At 39.9% G+C, this 15,900-nt stretch overlaps 1 protein-coding gene across 4 annotated transcripts in view; it reads right to left on the minus strand.

The window, feature by feature from the left end:
* zfpm2a (zinc finger protein, FOG family member 2a) overlaps positions 1-15,900 on the minus strand; it is a 100,184-nt gene that overhangs the window by 31,019 nt on the left and 53,265 nt on the right. For 3 of the 4 annotated variants that reach the window (XM_088388276.1, XM_088388275.1, XM_088388279.1), the window contains one exon: positions 4,453-4,564. In XM_088388276.1, coding sequence (XP_088244402.1) covers positions 4,453-4,564 — 112 coding nt within the window. The remainder of the gene's footprint in view (positions 1-4,452; positions 4,565-15,900) is intronic. The other variant, XM_088388278.1, reaches the window with a different exon arrangement.

Raw genomic sequence — 15,900 nt, forward strand, 5'->3', positions numbered from 1 at the left:
AAGTGCCACTGTGCGCCTATGTACATGTAATATAGACCCACGATGGAAAAAAAATCAACACATGTTGGGACTGTATTAATGAGGTCAGAGTGTTTAAATGTTATATGACTACTATTTCATGAGGATTTTGCTCTCCTCCACCTTCCGTCCCCATCTTCTCCTGTATCCCTTTTGTCTCCGTAAAGCCCGTTTCACAACATCTCAATTACAAATGTGCAAGCCTCAACTTCAGACCCAAGAACTCCTTTCCACCCAGCTCTGAATTGAGCCTGACCGCACCGAGTTATCGCATGGCTCAGTGCAATCAATTATTGTTGCAGCGGAATCATTAATAATTTCCTAATGAAAACGATTCTGTTGATCGCTCTTGTCTTTTAATTAAACATAATTAGTCGGCTGCTCTAAGCTGTGGTGGGGACTCCTTTAGGGTACAATTTTGTTTTAATACACCGATAATGAAATTTCGACATTGTGTCAGTTGTTTAGTTCTTATTCAGTCACGCCATTTTGCCATGTTCCAAGATAACGGATCATAAACCCTCACATGCCCTGTTTGCCGCAGTCTTTTTAAAATAAGAGGGTTGAATGTTTCACTCACATTCAAGGTTTCATTCAGATGGAAATAATGCAATGGAAATGGCTTCATACCAAACATTCAAAGAAACAAAAGAAATTGCCGCAAACGTCCACACAAGCCACGTTAGTTCATCGTCTGCCTCGCAGGGCATCAGCTGGCCAGCAATAGTAATGAAACGGCAGCATAAAAAGGATCTGATTGTGAGGACTTAGTGACAAAGAAATTAAACAAAGACTCAGCGAGTTAGTTAATTCTTCTCTGTTCGGGCTTATGTAAAACATCCTAGTTACACTGGTCGATTTCTGTGGGAACAAAGTTGCTCTGGAGACTTGTAGAACATGGTGAATCCGAATGTGGCCTGATTTAAGAGGCTTACAAAGTTTACATGACCTCTGAATAATTCCAGATAATATGGTCAGGTTGTGTATAGTTTCAGTAGGCATAAATATCAGGTAACAATGGACAATAAATCAAACTCCTACCACTGTGGAATATACTAACTGTAAATATTAAAGATGTAAAATCTCACCTATCATAGATGAATATGGTTCTTGGAGATGTTTGAGTAGAGTTACTCAAGGAATGTAATACATAGCAACGTGTTCTAAAATGTAATTTTGTGGGTCAGGATAAAGAACAGCACCAGTCGCATACTGAACAGTTTGACGCAACTCTTCCAATCAGGGTGCGTATGAACTGAGCCTTTGTTAAATGAGTTTATCAATCTGTTGTTTATCTGCAGAGAAAATTCACAACTGGTCCCTATCTTTCTCTCCATGTCCCTGTCTGTCATCCTCGCTCGCTCCTGGCGTTCTTCTCTTACTGTAACACATAATTACTCTGCAGACTTTCTGCCTGTTTCTAGAACTTCTGTGCTTCAAAGAAATTGTCAGAGTGTGGAGAAGAGCATTGTGGGAGTTCCAGGTGGATTTCTTGATAATGAGAGCAGAGTGGTAAGAGTTGAGCGTTTTAGTAATGGCTGGCTGCTAAGGCTCTTCATGGAAGTTTAATGTAAAACAAACAGGGCCTCAGTGACGGCCTGAGAAAAGCAGATATTGCATTTGCCACAATGCCACTTCAGGGCTATTGCAGCCTCTTTTTTTAACAAATGAAAATTAGTCACAAATAATTTGTATTCATGAATTTGAGGCATTCCAATCCCTCAAGCCTCGAAGGTTTTTCCCTCCACAATTTAGGGGCTGAAACTTTCCCATCTAGAAATATCAACTAAGCTAACACAATAAAGCAGAATATGTCCCATACATCACACACACCTGCAATTACTCTTTTTTTTTTTTTTTTTTTTTACTTTTATGATTACTATTACCTTAATATTATCAACACTGCAAGAGTCTTTTCAGGAGTCCAACAATAAGTACTTTGGAATTGAGGGCAGAATAGTGCATGAAAATTTCAAACTTAATTTGCTTACAATCTTTTTCTTTTTTTTTTTTAAACCACACAACACTAATATATCTTGAAGGATTGCCTTAAATGCTTAAAGGCTGCGAATTTTGCCCACTTCTAATTATTTTCCAGAAATTACTAAACATTCTCTGTAATTTAAAAAAATCAATACAGATACACTAAATGCTAGACAAGACAGTACTTTATACGTTTAATGGTATTATAAAAAATGGTACTAATAATAAGCAGCAAAAACTTACTGGTCATTTTGTTACACCATAAAGCTCATTTGGCATGGTACTGGGGAAAAAAAAATGCCATGGTGCTGATCACCAGGGATGCCCCATGGGGCACTTCCCCAGCCATCCTCCTGCTTGTTCCACTCTCCACTGCATATATTATACATAAAACACTGAAACAACTCACAAGCTTCTTTCTGCTGAATCCCGCCCTTTCTTACTCCCACTCCACATATTTCCCTCATTTCTGGAAGATGATGAGCAGTCATATTAAGTGTAAAGCTGAAATCACAGCACAGAATATACTGCAGTAAACTGTAAGCACTCAAACCAATCAACAGTCAGATACCCCCCATAGATTCAAACTGGCAGAGATCCAAAGTGAGTGGCTACTATCTTCGCAGGCAGCCATAAAGAAAGCCGAGACCACTGAAACGTGAGCCAAAACATATTCTGCAAGCATACTGTGCAGTGAGATATTCCCTGTTTTCCATAAGTAACACATCTCAAGGAGCAATGAAGCGGCCGACAGAGGGGAAGCAGCACAGGGTAAAGATATAAACAATCTGGGCCTCAGCTTTTTAAGGTGGGAGGAAAGTTGCAGTTGGACTCTGAAGAGTGGAAGAGAAGAGCCTTTAATCAACCCACACGATAGTGGTGACACTTGAACATTCCATTTCACAAATTGTTGCCAAAAGACCCAAATTCTAAATCAATTTTTAATGTTTGCATTTTTTTTCATTTCAGCCTTCCCTTGAGAGGCTGCACCCGCACGTGCGCACACGCACGGGCTGCTTCTGTGATGTACTACATATTGAACTTCTGCGACTAGATTTAAATTAATTCGTTGGATTCTGTTATCACACATCAGCGTTTAATGATTCGCTTGGAGGATTTCCCAATAATGAACAGTACAATACAGAACAACTGTCACACGGGGATATGCGGAGATGTCATTGTGTTTAATTTAATAAGGTCGAAATGAAAGTGACAAACAAAGCAACTCTGAGCTGAGTAAGTGTTAGAGTGCTGCATGTGATGCTCATCATACGTGTATGCGACATGCATGTTCGCTCATGCATGTTTGAAGAGTGGTGGAGTAAATTGTCCGACTCAAAAAAAAAGAAAGTGTGGAATCCTGTTATTGCAGCTTCATTTTTGTTTCATACTGTAAGTCTGCAAGCAAAATGATTAGAAGATTTTAAAGAAGTACGTAATCTTCTTTAACAGCTTATCAAAACTTTAATGATCTGGCGATAAAGAGCACAAAGTTAAGTAGCCGGTTAAGAGGATAACTCCCCAGTGCAGTCTAGTGATTAGTAGATGAGAATTGGGAGACTGAAAATCCGGGTTGCAAATCCCACTCCTGCCACTTTATTCACTTTGAGGCAGAAGACTCTCCATTTTCAGCTTTAGGGGTATTGTCACGGGGGTAATCATTTTTAAAGAGTGAGAAATAGTCACCTCCCTTCACCCCATGCAATCCTAAACAAATTCAAAAACGTTCATTAAGCATCTTGTGTACAATGAGCAACAAGTTTGGGGGCTTTGTTTTGGTCAAGGGCGCATACTGAAATGCTGGCATATTCTGATTTTTAAAAACCTTGCTGCACCTGTTTGGAAATTTGATGTTCCACCGTAAAAAATGACCAACTCCCTGTCTATACTTACCATGTGAAAATAACATTCAAATTTAATTCAATCAAAAAAGCAGAAGACGACCGTAGACTGTTGGACAGCACTGTGAAAATCTAATCGCATTATTGTATTTACCTGTACACAGTAAATGAACAAATGAAATAGTGGCAACCCCACCCCAGTTCCTCCACGCTTCTTTATCTCCTCCAAGACACAGTATAAAAGAGGCGGGGCATTAATTACGCCAGTGAAATCTAAATACAAATAACTTTCTGTGTCAAGTGATGTTTCTCGGTTCTTAATCAGGGTTTTAATGATACAAATGACTTCCCGGATAGGAAAATCAGATAGCCAGAGAGTGTGCATGTTACGTTGCGTGCGCTCATCCTTGCGGCCGTGCTCCTCTGAACATTTGAGAGGGTGTGTGTCTCAGAGAAGCAAGGACCGCAAAAGAGAGAAAGTACAAGAGGACCGGGAGACAGGCAGGTGGGAGTTGAGTGGATGGAGGATCGTCTGTGTCTTAGCTGCGATGCTGTGCTGTGTTGTGTTGCAGTGTGGAGAGATAACACGATTCTCGTGTTGCTTGCTTACCTTTGCTGTACACCACACAGTTGTTTTTGTTGTCCTCTGCTCCCTGCCAAGTCACATCCAGCAGCCACTTGGGGCCAGCGCTCAGCACCACCGGGACCGTGCTCTTCGTCTTCTGGAAAGGGACAGATAACAAACATTAATCATTTGCCTATTTTGGTGATTAGAGAAACAATAATAACCAACAATTTACGCATCCGCCGCTCTGAATGGTCGCTCATATATAGATAATTGGAGAAACTATACAGTGAGTCCATCCCAATCCTTTTCAAAATATTTATGTATGTATATATTGGCCATGACCCACTGGACAAAAGGCTGCATTTGTGGTTGGAAAGGAAAAAAAAAAAAAAACCTACATTGCCTCGAATCAAAAAGAAGTCAGCCAAGATTGAAAATCACGGACTACAAAGAGATTTAAACGAGACTCTCCGCTTCCTCTGAAATGAAGAAAGTATGAAGAAAAGGGGAGATGACTTTCAGAAAGAAGGAAGGGAGTGTTCCGTGGTGAACTTTGGGCACATTGTAGAACGCTATCAGCGGGATCTCACTATTTCCTGAAACAAGTAGGGAAGAATTTAAAGAATCAGTATCTATTTCAAAGGGCGATTGAGGTTAGAGCTTTTATAATATGCTGAAAAATTATACTGAATGTGTAAAGTCATTTTTCTTCTTGGTCAGAGGTCAAACGTGGGTTTTTCTTTGAGAGGAAAAAGAAAAGAGACGGATAGAGTACAACATCCTCTTAATAGGCTCGCGTGCGAGAGTGCCACACGATGTGCTAGCCGCATTTATTCACCTATCATGCTTTTTTCCTTTCTATGTATGCTTTATTTTAGGGCTTTGTGTAATGCTGTTGTGGAACGTGTCCTAATGCACCTGAGTACAGAAGTCTATTACTTCAAGGAAACACGTCAATATTTCAATGCCATTACTTTTCGACCCTGAGGCCTTTCTTTATTTGGGTTTTACAAAAACGGTAATGGCTTGCCAAAATGGGTTGTCGGGCAATCTCAACTCTTCCCATCTGCATAATGCAACGGAAAATGAACTAGTCCTTTCCCATGCTTTTTATTTATTTCTGAGCCTGGCAACAACCTCCGAGGATGAATGCAAATGTCACTTGAGCATGTTAAAGGTCTGCATTGGCACAGATATGCACATAAGATGTGCTGGGGCAGTATGTGCGCATACCCCCTCCTCTTCTTCCTCCGAAGGTCCCCCACCCATTTCTCTTTCCATGAACTCCATCTAGTCACGGGCTAGAGGACAAACAGATTTTGTTGTTGTTGACAAAATCACCCAGATATCTGTCTGCTGCAAATGTAAAACAAATATGAACTCCAAATGAAGATGTTAGATTTATACACAACTCATTTACAGTAAATTGCACTGCAGAAATTGCACAGCCCGAGTGATAAAAAAACAGACAGTAAATTGCGTGGTTGCTACTCTTATTTCATCTCTTGGCATCGTCTTATCCTGCCTTGGCAGCAGATGAGAGAAAGACGACCTCTGTAATTTAAGTCATCCTGGATTTCACATTTCAAATTAGCCTCACAATAAAGTCCTCTATCTGGCTAACCTGAAAATCTCACACCCCTGTCAAAGAAGCAGAGCAGACTGGCCGATTGTTGCTAGGACGACTATCTGAAATGGGAATCAGATTAACCCTTTCTTAGATCTCCAGACTGGAGCCATCTCTTATTCAGCAGCGAGAGGCCTTTCTGCCATCCCCCAGAGTCTTTGGGAATTTATGATATTCCGGCTTCTCTCCTAGTAGCCAACATAGACTGAACAGCAGCCTAACTTGACTACTTATTCTTTCCATGCATTGCTTTAATTTTGTCACAGTGGGTATTACATATTACTGAGTGAACCGTCAATTCCAGTTTACTTTGCTTCACCCTTGTAGCAAACAAGTGATGACAGTTTCTTACTGCAGATTTACATAACTCATCCACAGTGACAAAAGTGCGCTTTGGAAGCATGCGTGTCGCAGCCGCCACAAAGACAAAGAGATGCACAAGAGCAAGTGCGGGCAACATATTTAGGATTAAGATAGTGTGGCGTCACTGCGGGGAGGAGTGTTTGCAAATGCAAATGAAAACATTTGTACAACCGGATCAGTTGGCCTTAGTGGCTACTATGCAGAGAAATGCAGATTGACAGGCAGAAAATTACAATTTCCCTGAAGCGAGGAAGAATATGATGAACGGGTCGTTTAGAAACAAACTCGCCATTCATTCGGCATACATGTACTATACACAAATGTAACCTAAACATGATGTAGGTGGATGATACCATTTTTAATTACAAGACAATAAAATCACACTTGATAGATGATAGAACCTATCCAGCTCCCAGCATGCACGCACACACACACACACACACATACACAGACACACACACACACAAACAAGTTGTGTGTTATTGTATATCCGCCCTCAGCCTTCACCTCACTGGTTTCAATACTCTCTGGCTTTTTTCTCCTGAGCTCTGTTACCTTTCCTCGTGCGAGAGATACAGCGACCCAAACAGTGTAGTCAGCGAGGAAGTGATTACAAACTGATGCGCCAAATTCGCTATAAAATGAAAATCAATATTTCCACAAGTTGCTGCAACATAAAAGATAACCTTCATTGATTTTTGGAGACTTAGGTGTCTGTGATAAAATCTAATATAAATTTTCAGCCACACGGATTTGGATCAGAGCAAGCAGGGGTTGAACGATAAGTTCTGTGCACATCTCTCAGAGTTGGATTTTTTTCTACCTCCCCCTTCCGTCTTCCAAGGCAGGGCTGCACTATTTATAATTGGCCCTGTGTGAGCAAAAGCTTCTATCAGGAATCTGTTCTAATTTTTATTACGGGGAAGCTAAAGCCTGTTCCAGATAATTTGGAAATTTCAGGGGAATTGTGATAGAGCTGACGGCACAGCCGGACTGACTCCAGAAAGGAGCTAACCTGTAATAGCCTCTGTGGCTGCGCTGATTAAATGTTGCCATAGATGAAAGACCTGCCATCACCGCAATAAATTAACCAATCACACAAATCCCAAGTCGCTACTAATCCCTCCTTGATACCATGATCCTCTGATCAGCTGAAGGAGGTGAAGAAGAAAGTGTCTTGTGACACTCAGCTTGCCTCTAACTCCCTGCTTCCCTGTGTAAACAACAAGCTAATGATATCACCGCTGACCATTTCACCACCAGTGGCTGCTCTTAACCTGCTCCGTGGTCAGGGCAGGTGAAATCGATACGAACCTTGGTGGCAATGATTATTTTCCTCATGCTTTTTTCTCTTGCTCCCTCCACCAAGGTCACTGACTGGCACCGAGTCCGTCTTCTGATCCCAGAGCTGCGGGATTTAGACAACCGAGGGATCAAAATCGCTCCGGCTAAATATCTCATGGCTTTCTTTGACTTTAAAGAGGACATATGATGGAAGAAGTACTTTTTTAATTCCTTGTATACAAACAGTTGGGTCTCTGGCGTGCTTGCCTAGGCATCAAGTGTGAAATTAAATTTGCCTCCTCCCAAAAAGGTGTCTGTTAGTGAGCCATTCTAAATTCCGCCCACTGTGACATAACAGTGCTGCTCATTTGTATTAATAAAACCTCTGCCTATAATTTGACAAATAGGTTAAGAAGAGCTCTATTATGCAAGTCAACACTAACAAAATCGATATATCAAAGGTAAGAAAAGCTGTATTTATTTGATTGGTTGCACAGACAAGCATTGGCTAAAAATTTTACATTCAGATAATTGGCCCTTTCTTGATTGCTTAATTGCAGGTGCAGTATTTGGTGAGAGTGGAGGGGAGTATTTGTTTGCTGCATATACCTTAAGCACTGATCCAAAGGCTAATTATATACCACGGTAGCAGAATACGTACAGCAAATAATTGCATATTTGTGATTGGGCCTTCACATATTCACAGATAATTATGCGTTATTCACTGAAACTTTTATCTATCAGCGGTTTTTGTACTCAGGTCTAAAGTATTAATTTGATGCCATCTGTTGTAATCTTGTTAGGTTTAATTAAATTTGTCCATATTTCAGGCAGTAGTTTGCATATTTGTTTGCCCATATGTCATGTCACTTCAGTTTGTGCCCGCGACTTATTAGGCTGCTATTCTAACTAATACTATTTGATAAGCCTGAGTGAAGGTGTTTTGTTTGGGTTGAAAACGTTAACTTCTACATAAAGTCAGTTAGGTGTGTACCATAGGTTGATGAGTTTTGTCACCATCTTGAGGCATGGGAGGGCATCAATTACTAATGGATTGTTTTTTAAATGACAAAATACTTTTAAAATTATAGCATTCTTTACGCAACCTATTTCTGTCTTGATGAACCTCAGGTTCCAAATGACCCTTATGAGCAATTCGTGTTAAGGCAAAAATTCCCGGTAAAAAATGAGCTCTATTTGGCATGGGTGTGTGGCGGTGCTTAATGTTTGTAACATCTTCCAAAGATACATGTTAGACATTATTCCATTCATCTCCATCTTATTGCAACGCAACGGCAAAATAAAACAAACGGAAAAAAAACCATTCCCTGCTTTCTGGACTTGTGAGTCACTCTCTCGCTCTTTCTCTGAAAAACACCTGGAAACATCACACTGTTTAAGTAAAAAAAAAAAAAAAAAATGCTAAAAATGGTAACAGGAATATACAACTTTGAGCTTTAATAGGCGACTCACGAGTCTTTAGGAATATGAGCCAAACCTACTACCCAACCACAGTTGATGTTTTCACTTCACAACATTAACGGCACAAATAAGAGAAACAAACTAATACAGTGATGCCAGGTTTATTTGTTTCCAACATGGGAATGAGGATAAAGGATTTGTACCTGTTTTACCAGTCAGTTTACAGCAGACAGCACACTCACACCTTGATAACGTCCATTGCAATTAGTTGTTCACTGCGATGAAACAAATTGCATGTGGTCAACTGGAAATTTCATTAAGAGAGATTTTCCTCTAGCCCTCGTTATCGCCGCACGTTTTAATATTTTCTTAGCCTCAAGGATGGATGGGTTGCAAGGGTCTTTTTTCTTTTTTCAAATAATTGGCCAAAGCTAACCTCGTAGCCTGTATCTCGCTCCTATTCACGCGGCAAAAAATTGTGTGCATGTATATGCGTAGTTAAGTGCTACATAGTTTTCTTTTTTTTCCCCTTGCTTCCAGAAATAAGGTTCTCTGTCAACATCGGACACAAAACGGGAAATGCCTCATATAAATGGCCATGGTTACATCTGGCCGAGATGAAAAGATACCTACGTAATGCTTCAATTCCTTGTACCCCCCCCTTCAAGGCTATAGCATCTGCTGCTGGGAGACTAAATAACAGAAATATGCAGGAATTGCGCACTAATTCCCTTTAGAGATAGATCTTGGCTGGCGCCCTGTCATAAATCAGAGAATTTCGATATGAAATGAGGCAAGCTGCTCTAATCATTTCTGCATTTCAAATTGGATCACTGGCTCAATCGCTTGGCTTTTAAACTGCTTGCCTAAGAGCAAATGTGAGGTGGGAGATAATTCAGCTGAAATCTCTGCCTGCTCTGTGCGGCAGTTAGTTTACTGCTTGAGTGCAAGAGAATGCTACCCCCACCCTTCCTTTCGCCCATCGTTCTCTTTTCAACTTTCTTAAATTGACTTTTCATTTTAAAATCGATTAAATTGAGAGAGTCGCTGCTGCTCCCAGAATCTTTGAAGGGACACACATGCTTTTGCCATTGCTATCATGGCCGCGCTATAAGGAATAAATATTTTCCTCATTTAATTCACCTTTTATCCCATTGGCTGGACTGTAAGCTTCAAAGTACAAATGCAGCATTAAGCTATTGCTTATTTCACCCTCGCTGAACTGCTCACACAGGGTTGTATTTATTTTGACCATGGGCGGGCGGCAAGGCATGCCGTTCACTCGGCTCGAGACATACAGCAAGCGCTAATAAAGCAGACAAATGAGCACTTACCCGAGATTTTGCTTACAAAACAAGGACAAATCATCAACAATCCATCCCCAAATTATATTGTTATCTTTAAACTTATAAGTAAAGTCACATAGAAAAGAGAAACGGATTAAGGATTAATGGTTAATAAATAAAGCTTAAATACATAAATACGAAAGAAGAATGTTGAGGGGACAGAAGTCTCTGTTTTTACGACACTACAGACACTTGAAGGTGCTCTTCTAGGGTCAAAAAGTTTAATACTGAACAAACCTCTTTCCTTTCTTCCTACCCGTACCAAATTATTCTCCAATGCCCCAAACGTTATGGCAACATGTTCAATTCAACATTCCCAGCTACTTTTTGCTATGCAGAACATTTCTTCCCAAGATACTTGATTTGGAATTTTAAACAAGAGAGTAGTGCATTTGTAATGCTCATGCTGCAGGTCTCAATCATGTCTTGGAGGTACATGTTCAAACATGTACTTCTGCTGTATTGCTTTGGCCAGAGAACATCCCCGCTGCTACACTACTCACTGTTTGAATTACAAGAAATTTCCCATTTGAATTCAATTGGTAAGGTTGTTTGATCTTTTACATGTACTATATGTAAGGACTGCCTGCCAGAGCTTGCAGGGAGAAGTTATGTGAGGGGCCACAATGGGAAACTCTGAGCCAGTAATGTTCACGTGTACGGATATTAATGCAGTCCCTGGGGGCCACGGCGGCAGGTGACACATTCTCAAGACAGATCTACCCTTTTCTTGATGGGAATAAACATGTGGATATCCCCAGAGAGGATGAAAGGGAACTCAAGAGTCAATCACTCATCGGGGTCATAATAAATCCTTGGCCTCATAACCGTACACATCAGTCAGACGCTGTAAATATAGACAAAAATAAAATGGTGGGCACGATTCTCAAATAAAGTCCTTGACTTTAGATAAACCTCTCTGCCCTTCTTTAGGTTTAATATTCTTTTGAACTCCCGTCTTTCTCTGGGTGACTGAGAAATTTCACGTTGTATTAGAATGGCATCCCTCTGTGTGTGCTTTTATATTTCAGGAGGCTTTCTGTGAGCAGCCAATCTCACTTTTTGATTCAAAGAAATGGTTCTACATTTACAGAATATCAATTTGATTTAAAAGTGGAAAATCCCTCGAAACAATGAACGGAAACACATGGAATGCATTGCTAAGTGAATTGCTCGAAAAAAGAAGAACCAAATGGAACAAGATTCTGAAGTATTGCTAATTTCCATACACTGTCTGATCATCTGCAGTGTGCTGCAGCGTTCTATAGGTTCAGTACAGCGTGCACTTTAGGGAAATTGTGCCTTACTTAATCCACAGATAATATTTACATTTCGTTAAGTAAATAAGATAAAGACCTTGCCCCTTACTAAACGCATTAGACGTGAACTTTCATATCAGAGTCTCAGCACATGGACTGTTATAAGATTGGATCCCTAGGTTGAAAATGGTCTTTGTTACCCGATTAGTTTGCTGAGAACCCAGTGGTGTAATATTCTACTTTGACAGCCACATACCCATCTAATGAGACTCAGCTGGACCACCAGCGAGTGACGGATATTATCTAGACCATATTCTCCAGCAACCGTCTTAGTGCTTATCTTCCATGATAATCTTCTTTTTTTGCCGTTAAAAGTATTTGGAGTTGGTTGTTCATCCATCAAGAAGTCCAGTGACAATAATGCATAGGCTCGGGCGGTAAAGCCAGGACCGAGCAACCCCCCCCAAAATACTAACTGATGTTGCAAGTGAAGCTCCAACATTCCTCCACTTCTCATGCCACGTCATTGCAATCAAGACTGGATTAAGGCTACCACTATGGAATATTTGTAGAATCAATTATTCTATAAATTATTCCATCGATTAATCAAATATTCTAATAACATGTTATTTTGCATGAAAGTGTATTACAAAATAATTGAATGTCATTTAATGTCTGTTGTTTAGTGATTAAAAACAAGCGCACTGAAAACGCTAAATTGCATACCAGATTCAAGTCTGTCACTGCGCAAATAAAAATAAAAGCTGCTATCCATGCAAAGAATTACATTGCTTTACATTTGTGGCGGTGACACGCATGCATATCAAAATAAAAGCAGAGAATACATGATGTTTGACTTCCCAAAAGCTCAAACTGCGGATGGGCCGGATGTGCTCTAAGTTTTTAAGTTCAGCCATTAGGTTGGTGGTTTACAGGAAAAAATAAAACTACAACCTCTGGCACTCATCTGAGAACCACACCCATCAATTTATATTTATATTATAAAATATTTAGAGAACCCACACAGACACACCAAGTTCATGCCCATACACAACTACACAACTCATAGCGTGAGGTGAGCACTGGAACACAGCACTGCCCGCAAGCAGGTTTTCAAATGTAAACAATCAAGAATTATCTGCAGCACTTGTCAAGGAAGTTGTTTTAACATATCACAACAAAGCCATGATAGCAACAGATGGAACAGCAGCTGGCACCGCTCAAACTTGTTTCATTTTTCTCTCGCTTTGCTTCTTCTACTCGTGCCTTAGCTTCAGTGGAGGTCTGCTGTGTATTGAGGTGTTGAATAATCATTCATTTGGATGGACATATTGCATTCTGTTCAACTAGGCAATGTGCACGATGCGAGCTCTATGTTTGGTTGAGTTCAATAAACAAATGGCCTCAACATTAGGTGCACATGGACTGTACAAAATATTTATGAAGATAATACTTTTAATGGACACTTTCAAAGACTTATTAATGAAACAATATTTTTATTATTGGCTAGGTTGGTTAGACACTTCACTAACTATCTGATTTATTGAGTAGTTGTGATGCATTTTGGCACTACATTATTAATGAAAAAATAGGATAAGAATACAAGGAAAATCACATTTCAATATGACAAATTACACACATTTTGTGCGTACCGCTTGTACTGGGCAAATCATTAGATTTTGCGATTACAGTACACCGAAAATGGAGATTATGCATATATAGTGTGCACACATAATCTTTCAAATATATTTGTCACATGTCAACATTGTATAATACCTCTCTTCGGAGCTCCCTTTCACGCACACACACAAATTCCCAACATGATTTCAAAACACGTAATATACGCATTCAGTGGAGGCTACCGTGCACTGCCTGCTAGCAGTCACAACCCAATAATGATTACATTAAATACATTTCTATTTTAGTTCTCTGGGCCAAGATTTTCCTTTTCAATGGAACAATGTCAGTGATTTCATTAGAGCTGTCAAATTAATCAATATGTAACCGATTATCAAATTAATCAACAACTATTTTAATAATCAAGTAATTGTTTAGAGCCATTTATTACCATAGAATTCATGTTCATATACTGTACAAAGGATGTTGACCAATGGATATAATACTACTCCTACTACAACTACTAGTAGTGCTACTACTACTAAAAATAATAGCTTTTATATAGCATATTTTAAGCGAAGTTAGGATGAGAAAGCGTGCCAAATAATTACCATTTTAGCCATCTGAAGAGACCTCAGCCCTGATATTGGTTTAAACCCAAGAAATAATTGATGCATGCAATCACATAATGGTTCCGTGCCGAAAATATGGGCCCATTATTTCATTAGATGAAACCACATTGTTGGTGCCAAAAATGTTGGTGTGCACCAGAGAAATTCAAATCCTGTTAGTCCTGATAACGTCTGATGTTTGTCAACCAGATGGAGGAGTGCATGACTGTTGCATGGGAAAGAAATACGGCAACACAAATCAGTTTGTACTTCCACATTTTGATTTCTTTGAGCTTAACAGTTTCTCTGAATACGAGTGTATATTTGTCGCCGTGAATATGCATTTATATCATTTTAGACTGTCTTCCATAGGTCCTATCCTGGGGTGCCTTCTTGCATATGTAATTGGGTGTTACTGTAAATAATTGGCTGAGCGTTTGCCAGGGTGATTATGGCAATGATTTGTGTCTTGTCTCATGTGTGAAGAAAATGTGTTTGTTTGTGTACATCTGTTCATACGTGTGTGTGTGCGTGTGTGCGTGTGTGTGTGTGTGAGAGCGAGTGAGTGCATCTGCCCCATCCATACTCCACTCTCAAGTCCCACTGATTCTCCTTTCCAGCCATGTTGAATCCTCTTTTCCTTATCAGGCGAGCCCAGGCCTGCATCAGGCTCTCCTTGCTATGACAGAGGCTACAACAATAGGCCTGCGATACCGCTGCTTAGCGCTGCGTTTCGGAGGGGAAACCTGCCACGGGCGCAGATTAACTACAACACACACACGCACACAAAATAGATTGCAGCCACCAAAACAAAACATTTTTCAGAATGCCTCCTCTTGATTAATGAAGCAATGACAAGAAGAAAAATATAATTTCTAAAACAGAAAAATCCGCCACCACTTGTTAAAGTTTAGGGGTAGCTAACAATAAACATATTGGATGGAGAGGGTGGGCAAAAAGGGTTGAGATAAATGGCTTGAGTGATGGGCTGAATAATTTCTAGAGCATTTTTTTTTTTTTTACACATGCCCGTATTCCTACCCTTGTAGTGAATTGTACAATAATCACACTCCAATAGTTGACAGTCCCCACGTCTCTCTCTATCCCAGGAGAAAATTAGGACAGTATCTTGACATTTTTGCTCTTTTGTAGTTGACAAGCTAAAGCTCTCTGTTCACAACACACAAACACACACACTGATGCACTAACATGTCTGCCTTCACACATTCTGTATGGTTCCACCTTCCCCTAATATGTGCATTCAATTGTCATAACCAAATATGAACTGATTTAAATAATATGCACAGATAGAAAAAAATCCATGGTATTGTCAAAATATAGTGACACATTATTCTGAATATTAGGATCTATTTTGAACAAACCGCCAGCACACGCTGCCTATATTAAATTCAAATTGCTTTGATTTCTACTTTAATGTTATCATAATTTGATGCTCACAGCATATTTCACTGATGTGTAACAATTATATTAAGATAGATGATGAGATATCAAGATTTTAATCGACAATTAAGCATGTCTCATGCATTTAATCGCTGTGTAATTTACTCTAAAAGGCCCTCAAAACACATCAGGACTGGAATTCTATAGACTCATTACAGTGCACCTTGACTAAGCTCTTGTAATTAGCATTGGTAAGGCATTACAAGAGACAGCAACACCCTCATCAACACATTTACAACAGAGCTGGAAATCTGCCTCTCATTAATAGCTTGCCCCCAAATCAATTATTAACACCTACAACAGAAGCCGGGCTCAAGCGGGCCAGGCCTCTTACTTCAGGCAAATTGTGAGCCGTCTTTTCGTCCCAGTTCTGGCCTGTCTAGGTAATTATCGCTTTTAAAGACACCTGCTACTCAATAGCTTCGACCCAGACTGTTCATTTAGCTCCCCGATTGGAGACATTTATGTCCGAGTGTCACTATTAATTTGGGCTAATTTGG

This window comes from Syngnathus floridae, chromosome 10 (genome assembly GCF_059516105.1).
Source record: "Syngnathus floridae isolate MCC-2025c chromosome 10, RoL_Sflo_1.0, whole genome shotgun sequence".
In the NCBI taxonomy this organism is placed as follows: domain Eukaryota; kingdom Metazoa; phylum Chordata; class Actinopteri; order Syngnathiformes; family Syngnathidae; genus Syngnathus; species Syngnathus floridae.